This window comes from Laccaria bicolor, genomic scaffold, assembly GCF_000143565.1.
Source record: "Laccaria bicolor S238N-H82 LACBIscaffold_10 genomic scaffold, whole genome shotgun sequence".
In the NCBI taxonomy this organism is placed as follows: domain Eukaryota; kingdom Fungi; phylum Basidiomycota; class Agaricomycetes; order Agaricales; family Hydnangiaceae; genus Laccaria; species Laccaria bicolor.
In genome coordinates this window covers 260,649-279,052 of record NW_001889881.1, presented here as the reverse complement: position 1 = coordinate 279,052, position 18,404 = coordinate 260,649, and the positions used below count along the sequence as shown (strand labels likewise).

The following is an 18,404-nucleotide window of genomic DNA, read 5'->3' as shown; positions in this document are numbered from 1 at the left end:
GCAATGCCAGGTTTATCATAAAAGTGGTAGGTACACTCACGACATACCCTCTGAAAAAATGGAGGAATGGTTAGATGTAGGCTCTCTGCCAGAGCATCTAAGAGAAAGAGCTTGGGAAATGCTGAAACGACGCCAACGGGCATTCGGGTTTGATGGTCGACTAGGCCACCATCCAAGCAAAGTACACATAAGAACCGTTGATGGTCAAGTCCCCATTGCAGTGCCGATGTATGGTTCGTCACCTGCGAAAAGAGCTGTCATGGATGAGCAATTAGATAAGTGGTTCGAGCTAGACGTCATAGAGCCTTCGAAAAGCCCCTGGAGTGCCCCCGTGGTTATCGCCTACCAGAACGGTAAACCTCGTTTTTGCGTCGACTACCAGAAGCTCAACACCGCAACCACACCAGACGAATTCCCTATTCCGAGACAGTCCGAAATTCTATCGTCGTTGTCAGGCGCCCAAGTCTTATCTTCTTTGGATGCCCTATCGGGTTTTACTCAGTTAGAAATGCACGAAGATGATGTCGAAAAAACTGCTTTCAGAACACATAGGGGTCTTTTTCAATTTAAAAGGATGCCGTTTGGTTTGCGAAACGGTCCTTCCATCTTCCAACGAGTAATGCAGGGTATTCTAGCCCCCTACTTGTGGATTTTTTGCTTGGTTTACATAGACGATATTGTGATCTACTCTAAGACATACGAGGATCACATCGACCATCTAGACAAGGTATTGGAAGCCATTGAACGTTCAGGAATCACCCTATCCCCCGTAAAATGCCATCTCTTTTATTCCTCCATCCTTCTACTCGGTCATAAGGTGTCGCGTTTAGGGTTGTCGACCCACGCTGAGAAAGTCTGTGCAATACTCGATCTCCAACAACCATCCAAGTTGTCCCAGCTCCAAACATTTCTGGGCATGGCCGTCTACTTTTCAGCCTTTATTCCCTATTATTCCGATCGTTGTTATCCATTGTTCCAGCTCTTATGGAAGGGAGCGAAATGGTCTTGGACAGCAGAATGCGAGACAGCCTTCGAGTCAATTAAGTCAGCGTTGCAGGAAGCTCCAGTGCTAGGACATCCAATAGAAGGCTTACCCTATCGGCTATACACTGACGCATCGGACGAAGCGTTGGGATGTGCACTCCAGCAGATCCAGCCAATAATGATAAAGGATCTAAGAGGGATGAGGCTTTACTCGCAATTGGAGAAAGCCCATAAGGCTGGGAAGAAGCCGCCTAGTTTAATAGTACAACTACCTTCATCCTTAAAGGACGGACTGGTGGCAGAAGATTGGGCTGAAAACTTCGAAGACACTGTAGTCTACATTGAACGCGTGATCGCCTACTGGTCACGTACCTTCAAATCGGCTGAAACACGATATTCTACAACTGAGCGTGAGGCTCTGGGAGCTAAAGAAGGCTTAGTGAAATTTCAGCCATTTATCGAGGGGGAGAAAGTGACTTTGATTACCGATCACGCTGCGCTGCAATGGGCAAAGACTTATGAGAATTCTAATCGCAGGTTAGCGGCATGGGGGACGGTCTTTTCAGCCTACGCACCTCATCTTTCAATCGTACACCGGCCAGGAAGGAAACATTCTAACGTTGATCCTCTCTCTAGGCTGTATCGCGCACCGCCTCCTCAGGATTCCCCAGCAAGGGACGACTCCACAGCTCTCGAGATGAACCCTATCCATGTAGATTTTTCCTCCAACCCTTCCATGGGCAAAGCGGCATTTATGGCCTTCAGCATTCACGACTGCCTACAGGAGATTAAGGAAGCGTCGGTCAATATGCGAAGCTCTAGGCAAAAAGACAAAGTTCCGACAGGTAACATTAATGTACCAGCTGGGAGGACAAACAAGGAGCCAACAGAAGCGGACGAGGCAGGTTCAGATCTATCGGACGTGTATTGGGGTGCTACAAACCCCCCTCCCAATGTCCTAGTCCACTTAGACGAAAACGTCAAGAGGGATTGGATAGAAGCATATCAAAACGATCCACACCTAGTTAAAATATGGAAGGATCCGAAATCACTAGTCGAGAACTGGACACCTGGCCACCGATTCTTCAGAGACCCCGACGGGCTCCTCTTTTTCAGGGACGCAGACTATCAACCGTGATTATGCGTTCCCCTAGAAAAACGGAGATTATTGTTGGAAGAAACACACGAGCAAGCGTACGAAGGCGCCCATCAAGGTCTGGAGAAACTATGGCAAAAGCTCAGCGGACGGTTCTACTGGAAAAGGATGAAAACTGACATCGTAAGATTTGTGCAGACTTGCGACATATGTCAAAAGGTCAAGCACCCGAACTTCAACAAGTACGGATACTTGATTCCAAACCCGATACCATCCCGCCCTTATCAATCAATTTCAATGGATTTTATAGTGAACTTACCCTGGTCCGAAGGCTATAACGCTATCCACGTAACAGTGGACAGACTCACAAAACATGGGACCTTCACACCGACGACGACCGGTCTAGATGCAGAGGACTTTGGGGCTCTCTTCGTCAAGAAAATAGCATGTCGTTTCGGCCTACCCGAGAGTATAATCTGCGATCGCGACCCCCGTTGGACATCAGACTTTTGGAAAGGGGTAGTGAAACACTTACGCACTAAGATGTCCTTATCCTCATCCCATCACCCGCAACACGACGGCCAGACCGAAATAGTTAATCGATTCCTCGAAGTCATGATCCGGGCCTTTACAGCAAACCACAAGGAAACATGGGCGCTATGGCTACCTCTGCTCGAATGGGCATACAACTCGAGCATACATTCGTCCACGAGCGCGACCCCGAACTTCCTCATGTTTGGTTTTGAGCCACGAACGCCGGTTGACTTCTTGATTCCTAAAGACACCAGAGGGAAGGAAGTCACAAGAACAAACTCAGAAGAGTGGCTCGCTCACCTACAGATGCACAGGGATAGCGCTAGGCAGGCAATAGCACATGCGCAGCACCACCAAGCCCGCGAGCATAACAAAGGACGTAGGGCGCTTGACCTCAAGGAAGGAGATAAAGTCCTAGTAAATCCACACTCTTTAGAATGGTCAGAAGCTAAAGGGGAGGGAGCTAAACTTACGACACGATGGATTGGCCCATTCGAGATCCTCCAGAAAATCAACCCGAACGTTTATCGTCTAAGAATGGGCGATAACTATCTGGGGTCACCCATCATCAACGTGCAACATTTGAAAAAGTACGAGACCGACACAACTTACCAAAACAGAGCCGTCCTGCCGGACTCCTTCCTACGGAAACCCGAATCCAAGGAGTTCGAAGTAGAGAGGATCGTAGGGCATAAGCGGATTGGCAAGAAGGCAGCCTTGAGATACTTGGTTCGATGGGCGGACTACGGGCCGCAATTCGACACCTGGGCCACAGCCACCGATCTCAAGAATTCGCCGCTCATTTTGAAAGAGTATCGTTCAGAACACAACCTTTGAAGCACACGCATTGTACCTAACCTATGCCTCATTTCTTTTTCGTATTCTTTCACTCTTATCTATATTTCGACTACTTAATCTTTTTTTTCTCAGTTGGAGGAATGAAAACGCATTGCTTCCGCGTTGATCATTCCAATCCGATCATCTCATCAATCAAGGCCACGTTCCTATTCAAAACTGGTGTTCTGTTCCAGCCTTACACCCCTTCACCTTCCTGCCTCTACTGTCATTCAGAGGGACTGTCCACGAGTAACAGTAGGCGGACGGCATATCTCGCAGTGGACTGTCCTGCTTGATCTAGCCTACATGGAGTCTTTAATTCACCACTTGAACCCCCTTGCTACCACGACGGTTAGAGCAGACACCGACGCGATTTGGGTAGGTCTGAATTCCGACACATCGCTTATCCCAGATTCCGCGATAATTTTCAGAAATCTACCTGATCCAGGGTGGAGCGCAGACGACTTCTCAGATTCAGGCCAAATCTTACCCTTTGACAACACCAGGGACCCCGATTGGTACCGATTCGAAGAACAATGGGCCCCTTGGACACCAACGTCATTCATCGCGCAACAACACCCTTGGTACGATCTTCTCGAAACCGCAGTACCGGTTGAAGAACGGGATGGAGGTTGGTCAATGGCGGAAATCCAGCGTCGAGAATATTCACTCGATCTCACTCAAGTCCAGGCATGTATCCGTTACATTGTCGATTTCGATGAACGCGTATCTCGCCGCATGACAGTTCCAGGCGTGTTCCCCACGGAACGTTTAGCCAAAATCTACCCCACGCAGAAGCTCGTTCAGATTAACGCGGCAAAGGCGAAACGATCCGCCCTTCACTCTATCAGATGGCTAGCCTGGTGGACCACAATCATTGTCAATTGGGAGAAGGACCTCGCAGACTCAGTCGTCCATCAAGTATCATCAATCCTTTCCACCGTTAAAACTAGGAGAGGCGTGATTTGCGACTTGGATAGGGATTGGCAGACGATTAACATCCCTCTGTACCTTCAACACGACATCCCCTTCTTTTACTTATGGGATTTTGAAGCACGTTCCGATGAAAGGTTCAGCTGTCTCAATCCCAGCCTGAACATGACCTACTGGGCAGTACGACAGGGGACGCCACTAACCCTAATTCCAGACCTCGAAGAAGCAGACATCAACAAGATCGCTCGTCAAGCGACCACGTTAGACCACTTCTTTCAAGAGATATTTGCGTACCAAGGGACGGACGAGGCACCCATCCTCCACACCTATTCAGCCTTTATCATTGACTTCGAAGGGTGGAAGAGGCGACCCGTTAAACGAGACGACGCAACGCTCGCCAGCCTCACGAAATTCTACCACTACAAAGTCCTAGAGGAGGACGGGGACAAGGAGTACAAGACTGTCGTATTCTGGAGATGGAGGAAAAGGCTGCCATGCGACGAATATCTGAGAAGGCGATACAAGGCGCACCTACCAGGAGAAGAAATTGCATATCTAATTCGTGAAGAGTTCCAATTCGACTACGCCCCCAGAACCGGGACAACGTACGACCGAGAAACAGGTCTCATCACCTCACGGCATAATCGCCAGAGCCCCTCCCTTCTTGAACGTCTAGGCGGAAATCGATCCCTTCAAGACCGCGTCTCAAGTGACATACGTACCGACGATATGTCCGCAGACTCATGCAGCGGTTCTACGGATGAGGATCTTCTGTTCGTTAGGTTTGTCGAAGTTCCGGAAGTTCTCTACCACCCCCGCGCCGTGAACAGTCCCGCAGCGTGGATTCGGTTCAACGTGAAAAAACTCGAGCAATCTCGACGTCAAACCTCAGAAGCTCGAGCAGCGCGTGGAATCGATCCTTCCCCTTACCGTCGCTCTCAATCACCGGCACGCCTGTCAGACCCTTTCTTTGTATCGCATGAAAGGCCAGAAGTCATGTTCAGAAGAATGTTGAAGGACGAATCCGCGAAGATCACGTACACCGAAAGCACATGGTTTGCACCGGGCTTTGCATGGAATGCAGACTTCCTAGAGACAGCGTACATCTTCATCCCAGACATTGAAAGTGAAGCTCGGCTCAGGTACTGGGCTAACTGTTGGGATACCATAGGGACCATACATCGACTTCTGTCCACAGCTATCGAACACGGCCTCAAGTTTTATTTAGCGTTACCACAGGACCGCCTGCGACAATTCCGGCCAATCATTGTCGACAGTCTCGACCGCACCTCAGCTTCGTCTCTATACACCGCGGGATTTCAAGAACCAAATCTATCCCCGGCGGAGAACATGGCGACTTTCTGCACCCTCTATTTAGCAAGAATGAATGATTTGCTTTGCCGCCCTCATGCACAAGCTTTTATAGGAGAAGGAGGACAATTCAGCTGGATCGCTAGGCGCTGGACTGGCGTTCGACTCGTAGAAGAATTTATGTCTGGCCCATCCATTCAAGTCACGGTCCACAACCGGGGGTTCTACGACTCCGCGTCCCAGGATGCCTCATATCTATCTCACGACGCAGTCTCCAAACAGGAGAAAGACTTGCTTCTCGGCTACTGCACTGGCATTAACGGTTGTTCAGGAAAGTGGTTATTCCTGCCAGCGGAGATCTTCGACAACAATTTCGAGCTCTGGACAGGCGAGTGGAATGCAGCTTTGGATCACATCTACGGAAGGCTGGCGGATGACATCGCTAGAGGAAAAGGGAAGCTGCGTACAAAGGAGAAGTGGAAGAACTGGATCAGGAACAACGAGCGGGGTCAACATCGTCCACGATATCTACCTATCACCCAAGACTTCACGGATGTCATGGACGGGATTTCGCGAGCGGGCCTAAGACCCACTTGGCACAAGCAGCTCCTTGATGACATTACGTTCCCCGAACAACGATGGGATTAAGCGGAAAGTGGAAAGTGGGGGGCTTTGTAACATGATAGTACAGTAAGCCTCACCATCTCTACATCTTACTTTATGATACTTCCCACTCCCCGAGATTCAACTCTCGCTCCACCTCTCTGTGTTTCATTTATTTACACGTTATTACTTTTCATTACATAAGCATTGTACTTACACCTCATGTTTTACATGAGGTGAATATATCTTCTTTTCACCACCAACCACTCTGTATCGCTCGATACTAGCCCTACTAACGGCTGCATCTAGCTCTCAGAGAACGCGTGGATTACAAGAGGTCGTGACCGCTGCTAGAGCAATCTTCACTGGAACTGTCCGTGAAGATCGGGATACGAGTACTGTGAACTGTCACGTTCTACGATCCTGCGCATCTAGTCACCTTACTTGACCTCTCCAAGGGTCACCACACCTCTGTACGTTGGAATGGGCTCTAGTGCTTCCGACGATGCAGATGCCTGGTGGAATGATGCTCTATTCGCCCTTCTGGTCCCTCTCTACACTACTGCATGACTAATCTAACGCTCACGTGCCTCCACGGGGGGAATGCCCCATTCCCTATTCCATCTGCCCCCCTCCATTATGGAGACGTCCTCGTCTCCTCGCCGCCACTCTAGCGCCTATGCCTGTCTCTTCATCCTCCTCCTGTGTCACCTCCTCATCTTCGTCATAGAAAAACCCGGCTCCAATCTCCTCCCGATCACCTTCACTACTCTCCCCCTCCACGTCTTGCGACTCCGAATCCTCCGTCTCAGACTCTTCCGTTTCCTCCTGATCTGTCTCCACCTGCGCCTCCACTCTTGGGGTTGCAACGTTCGATGCCTCTGAGGCCAGTGCTTCCTCTAGCTCCTTCTGCTCTGCCGCTAACAATGTGCCCTCTCTTGGTACGAAACTTCGCAGGCGTCTTGCGTGGTACAGGCCGTCAAGAGGGGTGCCGTCCAAAGTTTCCAGCTTGTACGAGTTTAGGAGGCGCTCAGCAACTCGGTGTGGGGAAGACCACATGGGCGCTAGTTTGCGTTCGGTCCTGAGGGTGGATGCTAGTTTGTTGTCGTATACCTGTACTAGCTGACCTTTCTCGAATTCGATGACTCCCGTCTTTGAAGCCTTGAGCCTGCGGTCGAACGCAGTTTTCCTTTGCACTGCGTGGTGAACGGCCTCCGCGTACCCATCAAGACGTTGTTGCGCCGCGTAGGTCATGTGTGAATCAACATCAGATGGGGTTAAGAAGGAGCAGCTAACCTCGAAGGGTGTCTTTGACGTGTTCACTACCAAGCCCAACAGTATTTCCTTCGGGCTAAATTTGAGAGCAGGGAGTATCCGCCAGTTGAGTATGCGTATCGCTTTGTCGAAGTGGTCCGGCCATGATGCTGGCAGCTTGTCCCAGGTGATTGCTTGCCAGCCATCTTCACCTACTTCGGGAGCGCATAACCTAGCCAAGACGTAGAGTAGAAGCTTGTTAGTACCCTCAACAAGTCCATTGACCCAAGGTGAATACGCTGCAACTGTGTGCAGCTTTGTCCCCCAGCGCTCACAGTTCTCAGCCACTTCCTTGTTCTTGAAGTGCTTGCCTCCATCTGCCATAAACGTTTCCGGAGGTGCGAAGTTGTGGAATATGTCGTCAAGAGATCGGTTGGTCGTTGTTGCAGTACCGTGGGTTTTGAACTTATAACCCCAAACATGTTGCGAGCACGTATCTAGGTAAATTCCAGCAGTGTGGTAACCGCCTTTTCCTACCGGCAATGAGAGGTAGTCCCCCACCAGCAGCTCAAACGGATGACGTCTGGTTATCGGCTGAAGAAGGGAATGTAGGTGTGTACTTCCGAAATTCTTGCAACGTGCGCAGTCCATGATGCCTTTGATGATTGACTCATCCAGCTTTGGGCTGTGGTATCGGTCCAGCAGTGCCAGTTTCACTGAGTCCCTGTGCCAGTGCCCGCCTTGTTCATGCTCTCGTTTTGCCTGCTCAACCGCCTCCACCTTCGAAATGCATTCCCTCCTGGCTCGTGCCCTTGCACCACTACCGCCTCCAATGAACCAGAGTTTACCGTCCTCAAGCATGTATTGGGTCTTCCTATGCTGTGCACGTTTTCGCTCCCGTATCGTCGTGCCTTCAGATGAAAGGCCCACGATGGCGTCAATGACATCGAGGTAAAGAGGTTCGTTCTTGAACCTTTCTTTCAAAGTCGTTAGGTCAGGAAGGTCGGCTATGTGGTAAAGGTCGTGAACAAGGCCAGTCATCTCCTCCCAGTCCGGTGTGACTGTCCATTCACTGCCATCGCCCGGAACCTTGTCCATGCCTTCGTACTGCCTACTGACGCCATCTGCGATATTGATCTTCCCAGGAATATGCCGAACATCCACAATGTTGTGTGCCAGTACTCCATCCCTCCATCGTGCATGGGTCGCGCTCAGCTTATCACTAAGTAGGATGTCGCGCAGGGCCTGACAATCGGTCTCCACCTCCACGGGGTATCCATACACGATGTCTGAAAACTTGTCGAATGAATACTTGAGCGCGGCGAACTCGAGAAGGAAAGGTTTATATTTCTCCTCGGACGGGGACGTTCGCTTGGATGCGAAGCCGATTGGGTGTAGACGAGTTACATCCTTGCCTCCTGGAAGGGTTGTTTTGATTTTCTGTGACAAAACTCCGGCGAATGCGTCTTTGCATGCATCAGTGGTGAGAATGAAATGTGTGCCATCAAATTGAGGGGCCGTCAGGACCGGTTCTGAGACCAGTCGTGCCTTTAGGTTCACAAAGGTTGCTGTATGCTCTGCTGTCCAGTGTGGCTGCAACTTGTGGGCCTTCATTATTCGCTGATACGCTGACTTCTTGGTGCCATTCGGAATATCCACCGCACATAGTAGATCCCGGAGAGGTTTCTCAAGGGCCGCATAGCCTTTTACCAGGTCTCTGAAATACGCTGTAAGACCCAAGAATCCTTCTAAATGCGAAGCGTCTTCCGGTATCTTCCAGTTTACCACAGCTGTGAGTTTTGCTGAGTCTGGGCTGACGCCTCCCGGTCCAACACGCGCTCCAGCAAAGACAGCCTCTGTCTTGAACACCTGGAACTTGGCCGGGGAGAGAGACAAGCGTTCCCTACGCACACGTTCCAATATTCGCCGCAGTTTCGTTATACCCTCCTCGAAGGAATCCGCTGCCGATCCACCGTTGTCAACGAAGTTCTCGCAAGTTCCATCTGCTATGAGGTCGTGCATTCGGTCGCCTACTACATATCCAAACTCTGAGGGGCCTCCAGTGACGCCGAATGGCATGCGTTCATAAGCAAAGTGTCCACGCCCTTCTAGATAGAACGTGATATATGGCTGGGAGTCTGGGTGGACCGCAATCCCATAGAAACCCGCTGCAAAGTCGAAAATGTGGACATATCTGTGGCCCGATAACCGTAGCTGCTTAGCACGTATGTCTCCTTGGGGAACTGGTGCCACGGGCGTAACTTTGTTGATTTCACCGAAGTCCTGACACAGGCGCCATTTCTTTGGAGACGTGGTTGTGGGTCCATTTTCAGCAGGAGGTGGGCGAGGTGGTAGGTCGAACGCAGTTGGCAGACCGTGCTTCACGCATTCATCGTTAACCTTGTGCTTGAGTTCGTCTGAGGACAGGCCTGTGTTCTCATGCGCCTTCTGGGCCAACACCGAGGGCGCGACGCATTTGACCTCCCTTGGGTGTATAGGACGTATTATACCACCCTTCAGCATTTCGTCAACCTTTGCCTCCATAAAGGCCCGTTGGTCTGGGTTGAACGAGCATTGTGGAATCTTTGTGCGGAATGATGTGTTCTCGGGTATGTCGAGCTTGTGCACTGCGCCTGGAATGAGATTGACCTCGCTGAGTGATAAGGCGAAGCAGTCAGCGAATTCAGCGATGAGTGACTTGACTTCCTCGCGTTGGTCTGCTGCGATGTCGTCACCTATCTGCACAAGCTCCAATATCTTCTCTACACGGGCTTGTAGGAAGGGCTCAGTCTGGCGTGTGAAGATCGTGTCTTCTGGCTGGACATCTGATGCATTGGCAACTGGTAACACAAGGCATGGCGTGTCAGCTGGGGTGGTCTTATGTTGATCAACTGGGAAGGTAGGTACTCCCCTCGAGGGGGGTTTGTCACTCCCCCCACTAAGATCTTCTCGCTCCACCTGTAACGGTTTTATGTGGCATATAGGGGCATTCTCGGCTGGCATGGCACTTTCTGAGGCTTTCATGGCGCTGTTAGGGACTGCAACAAGGAAATCGTCAGTTTCGCTCGCCCCTGCTGAAGCAGCACTTTGATATTGTACTTCCCTCGAGGGGGGTATGTTACCTCCCCCCTGGTCTGTACAACGCTCTGATCCCTGCTCATCCCGCTTCTGGTCCGTGGCTTGTACTCCTTCATGGCTCTCCTGTGGTATACTCTCTCTCTCGCATTCCTCAGCCTCCTTCAACCACTCTTCTTCTTCCTGCACTATACTTTCATCTTCGTTTACGATGTACCCACCTGTTACAGTTGACGTGTCGTTAGTACCACCTAAAATGCAATCCGACTCGTCATTCTGAACTTCAACGTCTAAGACCTCGTGATGCAAAACTTGCCTCGGAGGGGGTTTCACGCCTGAAGAGCCCCCTACTGAGTTTTCCCGCTGTTCCACACTGAGTGTGAGGCTAACGCCTAAAGGAGTCTTCGGGGCACATTGGCTGACGCTGTTGCATAATACGACTGGTCCATGAGCAGCGCGAATGGTGACCGTGTCCGCATCAAAGTCATGCAACACCTTGAAGCAACGTAGTAGCGGTTTCCCGAATAAGAATTCCCAGCCGCCTCCACTATCGAAGATTTCAAACTCTGCCTTCGCCCGAACTCCTCCCAATTCCAGGATCCCAGTCCATACTGCGTGTGAGGGTACGATGGTGCCATTCGCCACACGCAAACGTCTGTTGGATGGTGTGGTTTGGCCTAGAAGTCTGTGCTGGACCTTCTTGAAGAACGATGTACACATAGCGCCCACCATCGCTCCTCCATCAAACACCGCCTTGACTCTAACTTTTTCGCCTTGTGGTCCATGCACGAGCAGCCAATGCACAAAGGGCATTTCTCCTTGTCTTAATGTATCCCATGTCTTATCTCCGTCCCCAACAGTGTACAAATCAATGAGTGATGAATTATGGCGCATGGTAGATACATCATTGAGACTGTTCTGACTGCTGGGGCGGTCGACCTCTGTAGGCCCTACTAAAGTCGGGGCCGCCCACTCAACTCCTATGCAGGCGGCCCTTCTCCATTTCCCGGGCTCGGCGTGGGTCTGAAGGCTTGATGGTTGAGCCAGCTGAATTCATCGTCTGCATCACTGACGAAGTTGACTCGAGAGGTAGGCGCAGCTCGAAGGATGCGGCCACATATCGTGCGGAACGTGCGCTCCTTGTTGTTGATTTGGTCAGTCGTGCAGCGCATGTCGATGCGGCGATGTCCTCCCCTTCCGCATCTGTAGCACTCCCCTGAACCAGGGGCCTCACCCCCTGGTTGTAGTGGAAACCCCGTGTTTACTGTAACCTCAGCAGTTTCGCCATTCTTCGCCTTCCATTCCCTGAGTTGGGCGTGCCACGCTGCGATGCCTGCTTCGGTGTTGGGTTGCATGGGGTAGAGGGCCAAGCTGCGGATTAACGCGCTTCGATCAGCTTCAGTGATTGGCGAGGGAGCTGGGCGGGGCAGGTTGCCTTGGCCACTTGACGGGCCCATGTATGCATTCGTGTTGGTTGAATTGGATTGTGGCGTGTTGTTACGTTGACCTCCCAAGGTTGATGACTGCTGGGTTTGACTGACGTTTGATACTGAGGATGTGGGTGCGGCTGGGAGGCGACGTTGTCCCTGCAGGTGTAAGCGTTGTAGGCTTGCTATAGCCGCCTCCGTTTTCTCCTTCTCCTCCTTCTCCTTCTGGTACTTCTTCACCCCATCTCGTATATGAGCCATTTCTACCCTTTTGATCGCTGCACAAAATTCGGTCCAGGTTGGGTACGTTTCCTTGACCTTCTGGCGTATAATGTCGGGTAGCTCGTCTCTGACCTTCCAGATCGAATTCGACCCCGTGCTGATCTTGGCTTGTTTTGCAAGGCTGAGAGCCTTTTCTGCGAATATGACGTGGGTGTAGACTTCTTCGCCTGCGTATTTCTCCTTCTTCCCCAAATCCTCTGTCTTCAACCTTAATTCACACAACTCCCTCTCTAACTCGGTTTCCGTCCTTTTAGCCTTCTCGACGGGCGGAAAGCGTTGCAAAAACGCTGTTTCTACCTCTTTCCACGTCTGCTTCGTGCTGGTTAGCTCTGCGAACCAGTCGTCTGCAGGGGACCCGTACTTGAGGTGGTCTCCGAAGGATGTGATGATGAGGTCGTCGTCCGTGATGCAGGCGGACGTTGTGAAGCGGCGGAAGGTCTTCAGAAACTCGCCTGGCTGGACATCGTCGTCTGTTTCGCCGCTGAAGCTGCGTAGGGTGACTGGGGCAGACATAATGGGTGGAAGGTCCTGCGGTGGTTTAACGGGGCTGAGCTGTGCGGTTTGTTGTGGGGCTCCTAGTTGAGGACTTGACGTTGATCCAAAGAGATCCTCGAACGGAGAGGCAGGCTCTAGTATGTCCGAAAGCGTGAGCGAACTTTCAGTAGATGGCGTGGATGTACCCGAGGTTGTATTAGACGAGGGTGTAATGGTAGCGGCTCTGTCTCTAGCCACGAATCTGCCGTTGACTCTTGGCTGAGTTATCCAGGTATTGTTGGGTGCCAGCTTGCTTTATGGGTGCGGGGTACACGATGAGCTTGGTGAAACGTTGGAAACACGTTTGCGGCCGAGTTGATTTCGGAGATGGAAAGCCGTTAGACGCTGGACGTTGGACGTGGTGGCGTTGACGGTGTGACGTATGACGTGGGACGGTGGATTTAAGACGGTGATATGAGGACGGACGTTTTAAGACGAGAGATATGCGCGTGTAAAAGTACGAATCACGCACTCATCACCAGGTGGAATGGGCTCTAGTGCTTCCGACGATGCAGATGCCTGGTGGAATGATGCTCTATTCGCCCTTCTGGTCCCTCTCTACACTACTGCATGACTAATCTAACGCTCACGTGCCTCCGCGGGGGGAATGCCCCATTCCCTATTCCAATGTGTATTCGTCAGACTCCCTACGACTGTCCCACTTCTTTGAGGACGCTTTCGCTAAGAAGTGTTCCACACTACGTCACAACCACTTTTTTTCCTGATGCAGCCCAAACTGTAAACATCGCTGAACTCAGGATGCCGTTCATCAGAGGTGGCTCAGACAACAGGTCAGGTCCATTCGGATTCTATGAGAGCTGGCAGTGAGGCAACACCAGTCTTGTATCTACCATCATGTAGTGCACACCCAGCTCGAATGCATTGATTTAATGTTCTGTTTGGTGTGAGATCTAAATGTTATGCTCAAAATCTGGAAAAGATTCTGGTCCCAGATCATAGTTTGTCAACCTGACAACCAGGGTAAGTTCTTCTCTGTGCTTCAATGTTTTACCAGAAAGAATAACTACTAACACACACCCTCAGTACTAAAATGTCCGACAACAGTGGTAATTACTGATCCAAGCGAGGGGGTCTATCACACCCATACACACATTCTGTGGCTGAAATACATCCTGAAATACTGATGACCTGATGTGCACATATGAGCACCATATTGGCACATCTAGGTTTTTCTCAGATTTTCCGACATATGAAATTCAAGCAGGTAGGTAAAGACTGTCCTCAAGCATTGCCATCATCTCTTTTGGACTCACCATGATAGAGTCCCCACAATCATCAAAAAGCACATCATATTCAACTGTCCTGTCCTGCTTCCTGGAGTAGCCAATAACCTCATACATCCTAGAATCATCCTTACCTGAGAGTACAAATTGTTTCCTGTGCAGATTTTCCGGATCCTGGAATAGTTGCAGCTCTTCAGCAGTCATGCGCCTTGGCTGTGTGATATTTGTGCCTTTGCCTACAGCCTTTGGACCAAAGTACAGGTTTATTGCTGAGCCATCCATATCTTTTGCAAGAGCCTGATGTTGATCCACAGGTGTCATCAAAGCCAAGGCCACTGGCAAATCATTGGTTGTCTCTGAGTTGTTTTGCTCCATCTCCTTTGGCTGCATGAGATGGTCCTGTAGCACAATGGAGTAAGCACCCACATAGCTGAGCACAATGGTGCTTACCTCCTGTATTGTATCAATGTTGTTTGCATGATCATCCTGGATGGGAGGAATAGATGTCCTAAACATCATCAATGAGAGTTGGAATACAGGACAGGGTCATTGAACAGTTACTCACGATAATTCATGAAACCTCTTTAATATTGCCAACTGAGTCCTTTCACAATGGCATACCTTGCAGGTTACAAGGCACATGAGGGCCCCATAAGCACTGTGCATGATTTTGACACGACTGGATACTTATGTTAGATGGTAAAACCTTAGCAGCCTTGTAAAAAACTCAACTCATTGAAGTCCCGAGGTACTAAATCACAAAGTTCATCGCAGTAGGCAAGAAACTCATCAATTTTATCTTGCGTGGGTTGCCAGGGTTGACCCTTTTTTGCCACCAGGGGTGACTGCTGGACATTTGCCATAGCTGCTTCAAACCTAGGTGGGTCTGATCTGAGCACATTAGCTTGTTCTGCGAAGATGGTTTCATATTTGATCCGTTTTTGCGCCATATCTTCAACATAGTCGACTGCAGAGGAAGCGCGACGCATGGTTGATGCAATGTCTGACATGTTGGGACCGTGACTTCACCCCCGATTGTCATGTGATCGAAAATTATGTAATACACTGCTGCACAGTACCTCAGTGCTCACCCTTTTCCCCACTCCATGGAATTCTTTTCCCAAACCTACGTCGCTCTACGAGGTCCAACTGGAGCCCCTCAAACGGCTGCGGATACCGTAGGGAGATTGAGTGACAGGTTGTCGCCCGCAACCCTCTTGGCAGACAGGAGAGCAGCAGTTCTGGCTCTCAAGGGGCTGTCGCGCGACTGTAAGGAAGACGTTGGCAATAGCGCGCTTCAAGGTCTTCTGGATGTGCTGGCGAATGATGCTGAAGTCGATGCGGACATCGGAAAGGCAGTTTTGGAGACTTTGAACATCCTATGTGACACTGAAGACACAACGCCTGGAGGGAAAGCACTTGGCTTCAAGCATACCGATGTTGTTCTTGCGAACGAAAAGACAGTACATGTTCTCTTCTCTTTACTGCGGGAATCAAATTTCTACACACGATTTGCGTCTCTTCAATACATTTCAACTCTACTTCAGAACAGGCGACAGGCAGTACAGAGTTACTTTTTAACTGCACCTGCCGGACCGGGCAGCATCACTGCTGCTCTTGAAGACAACCGAGAAATTGTTCGAACTGGTGAGTATCACTTCTTGCCTGCAGCCTTGAATGACCGCTCGCGAGAAGTGCTCAAGTCCTTCATGCGAGTCTCTGGAAGTTTTCCAACTTTAACTTATTCACTTTATAGAGGCCATCGCAATGACTCAAGCACTCGTTTCTCAGAGCTCTGACATCCAGAAGTTGCTTACCTTTGAAGGAGGATTTGAGAAACTTTTCAATATCGTGACCCAAGAGGGGGGCGTGGATGGTGGAGTGGTTGCGCAAGGTGCCTTGGTGTGCGTTGACGGATTGCTTCGATTCAACACATCTAATCAGGTAATGACGTAGGATGACCGTTTGTTGTCCTACCGTTGACATTTTTGTGTAGAGTTACTTCCGAGAAACCCCGCTACCACCGGTTTTGTGTTCCCTGCTTCTTTTTCCTCCCCAGTTACAAATGGATCAGCCCGCGCCTCAAGAGTTCGCTTTGCAATTTTGGGACGACCAAAAACTTGCAAATGCATCGCTTGTTGTTGGCATCATGGGGATGCTCGTCAACTCTAAAAGCAATCATGTAAGTGCCAGACCGTTTTAACTCCATGTGTATCCCCATAGAAATAAGGACCAGGAACCTTCTGTATTCACTAGATGCCTCATTGAGATCGCCCTAGCCTCCAACGCCCCATCTCCTCTCAAAGTGCAGGTACGCTTCAACCCTCTGATGTTTGATGGCTATCTCATCGATGTAGGCCCTTCGCCTCCTACCCGCCAGTATCAACTTTCCACTGTCAGAAATTATCCTGACGCCCTATATGCCTGTGCCTGAAACCAATGGCGAAGAGTGGGACCGTTTGGAGCCAGCTTCAGCACTGGACGCGCTTGTGGAATTGGCAATTCACGGAGAGTATAATGGTTTGGACGGGTCGAACCGATCGAAAGTTGGACTTGAATTGCGTACTGCTGCTGCTACAATCTATGAGGTACATTGATGCTCGTTAGAGGATATGTCGGCTAAACACTTTGCAGAATTTTGTCCGGAAAGAGGAAGTAAGGCAGGCAATAGTACAAGCCATGTTTCCGTCTGAAACTGCTGGTCAGTTCTGCTTCTCTTCGCACATCTCCTACATTAATTGTGAGGTGATTAGGCTCCTCATCAACACCGCATATGACGCCCCTCCTGCATTCACTCATCACGCCTCCCAATACTGCATCCCCCCCAGATCCAGCGAACATCATCTCGACGCATCTCGCCACTCTTCTTTTCTCCCATCTTCTTCGCTCTTCTCCCCGTGCGAAAGCTGCTGCCCGAAGAGTGATACCCATTCATGTACCTTCCGCTCCTCAATCGGGGGCGGGGAACTTCTTCGTTCCCGCAGATGGTGCACCACAAGATGCACTGGATGTAGAACCAGATGATGAACCGCCGCAATCTCTTCTTCAGATTCTCAGCGAGAACTTATCGCTCTCTTTATTGGCTCGGTCGAGGGTTAATGCCTCGGACATAGAGACAAGGGAGTGGGATAGACTTGCTGTAGGCTACCTTTGTCTTCTTGTCCAATGGCTTTGGGAAGATCCAAAGGCAGTGAGAGACTTTTTGGATGCTGGTGGACTTGGAGTCGTGAGTCGTCTTCCAAATATGCATCGATAGCTTTGTAAACGAGTTTGCATTGTTAGCTCGTGGAAGCAATTAATCAAACGTCGGAGGTCGATGTCATCGTTCCGGGTCTCTGTGCTTTCCTTCTTGGTGTGTGCTACGAATATAACCGTGAACCAGGCGAGATTACCAGGCAAGTTAAATGCCCTCAACATCAAGAAAACCATAATTATGTCATTATAGGGCCACCATATACCCGATACTGGGACGGTTAGGAGTTGCCAATTTGACCGGACAAATGTCACGCTTCCGAGAAGACGATCGATTCAAAGCGGTTGGTCCGGACTCAATCGTTTTGCCATATCCTACCCTGCCTTTGTCAACCACCACAAATTCCAACAATCGTGATGAAGCGGAGATTTGGTTCGACTGGGCTTTTGTTGATTTCTGGAAATCAAATTTCTGTAAGATTCAGTTGGATTCATGGTACTCAATAGTTCTCAACCTCTCCGTCAGACTCTATCCAACGTGGATTTTCGACTGAACCTGATCAGTCGTCTTTGTCTTTTTCAGGCGAGCCGCTTACCATTCACACCTCATTCTGGGCTGATGTTTTTTTTTCTGCGAATAAAGGGCAAAACACAGAGTCCACAATGCTTGTAGCCTCTCTACGGGATGTGATACGCCAACAATCTGAAGAAATTGAGCAACTCAAAAAGAAGTTGAAGGAGGCAGCCTCTACTAGCTTTAACGAGGTATGACATCCATTACAGGACTATTCCTCGATTAACATCTTGCTAGGTTTCCAAGCTTCAGACTCAAATCAGCTCACTCTCTTCAGCGCTCCAAAGCTCTGAAGAAAAGCGTAAAGATACAGAAAAGGAACAAGAGGACCTTTTGGTCTTGTTGGATGAGGTTACCAGTAAGCGGAAACAGGACAAGGACAGGCTTAGAGATGCAGGCCTAGAGGTATCAGATGACGAGGGCGAAGATGACGATGATGAGTAACTTCAAGTTGACTTCAAGGGCATTTTCGGCTGCCTCCATCGTATACCCATACTGCACGTGTTCAGGCCAAGGGGGCCTCG

At 50.1% G+C, this 18,404-nt stretch overlaps 4 protein-coding genes across 4 annotated transcripts; 2 read left to right on the top strand and 2 right to left on the bottom strand.

The window, feature by feature from the left end:
• Window positions 1-3,757: 3,757 nt before the first annotated feature.
• On the top strand, window positions 3,758-6,343 carry LACBIDRAFT_296319 (uncharacterized protein; the record flags this gene model as incomplete). The annotated part of the gene is made up of 1 exon (XM_001880360.1): window positions 3,758-6,343. One exon carries the CDS (start codon window positions 3,758-3,760, stop codon window positions 6,341-6,343), a length of 2,586 nt encoding a protein of 861 aa, XP_001880395.1.
• Window positions 6,344-11,607: 5,264 nt separating this feature from the next.
• On the bottom strand, window positions 11,608-12,849 carry LACBIDRAFT_296317 (uncharacterized protein; the record flags this gene model as incomplete). The annotated part of the gene is made up of 1 exon (XM_001880119.1): window positions 11,608-12,849. The coding sequence occupies one exon, from the start codon at window positions 12,847-12,849 to the stop codon at window positions 11,608-11,610; it is 1,242 nt and encodes a 413-aa protein (XP_001880154.1).
• A 932-nt stretch (window positions 12,850-13,781) lies between these two features.
• Window positions 13,782-14,780, bottom strand: LACBIDRAFT_326415 (uncharacterized protein; the record flags this gene model as incomplete). Its single annotated transcript, XM_001880118.1, has 5 exons — window positions 13,782-13,894; window positions 13,983-14,019; window positions 14,145-14,513; window positions 14,565-14,622; window positions 14,680-14,780. 5 exons carry the CDS (start codon window positions 14,778-14,780, stop codon window positions 13,782-13,784), a joined length of 678 nt encoding a protein of 225 aa, XP_001880153.1.
• Window positions 14,781-15,220: 440 nt separating this feature from the next.
• LACBIDRAFT_296315 (uncharacterized protein) lies at window positions 15,221-18,324 on the top strand (the record flags this gene model as incomplete). The annotated part of the gene is made up of 12 exons (XM_001880359.1): window positions 15,221-15,761; window positions 15,871-16,058; window positions 16,111-16,296; window positions 16,351-16,425; window positions 16,472-16,702; window positions 16,749-16,815; window positions 16,868-17,340; window positions 17,397-17,509; window positions 17,560-17,780; window positions 17,833-17,889; window positions 17,950-18,071; window positions 18,118-18,324. The coding sequence occupies 12 exons, from the start codon at window positions 15,221-15,223 to the stop codon at window positions 18,322-18,324; spliced, it is 2,481 nt and encodes an 826-aa protein (XP_001880394.1).
• Window positions 18,325-18,404: the final 80 nt, after the last annotated feature.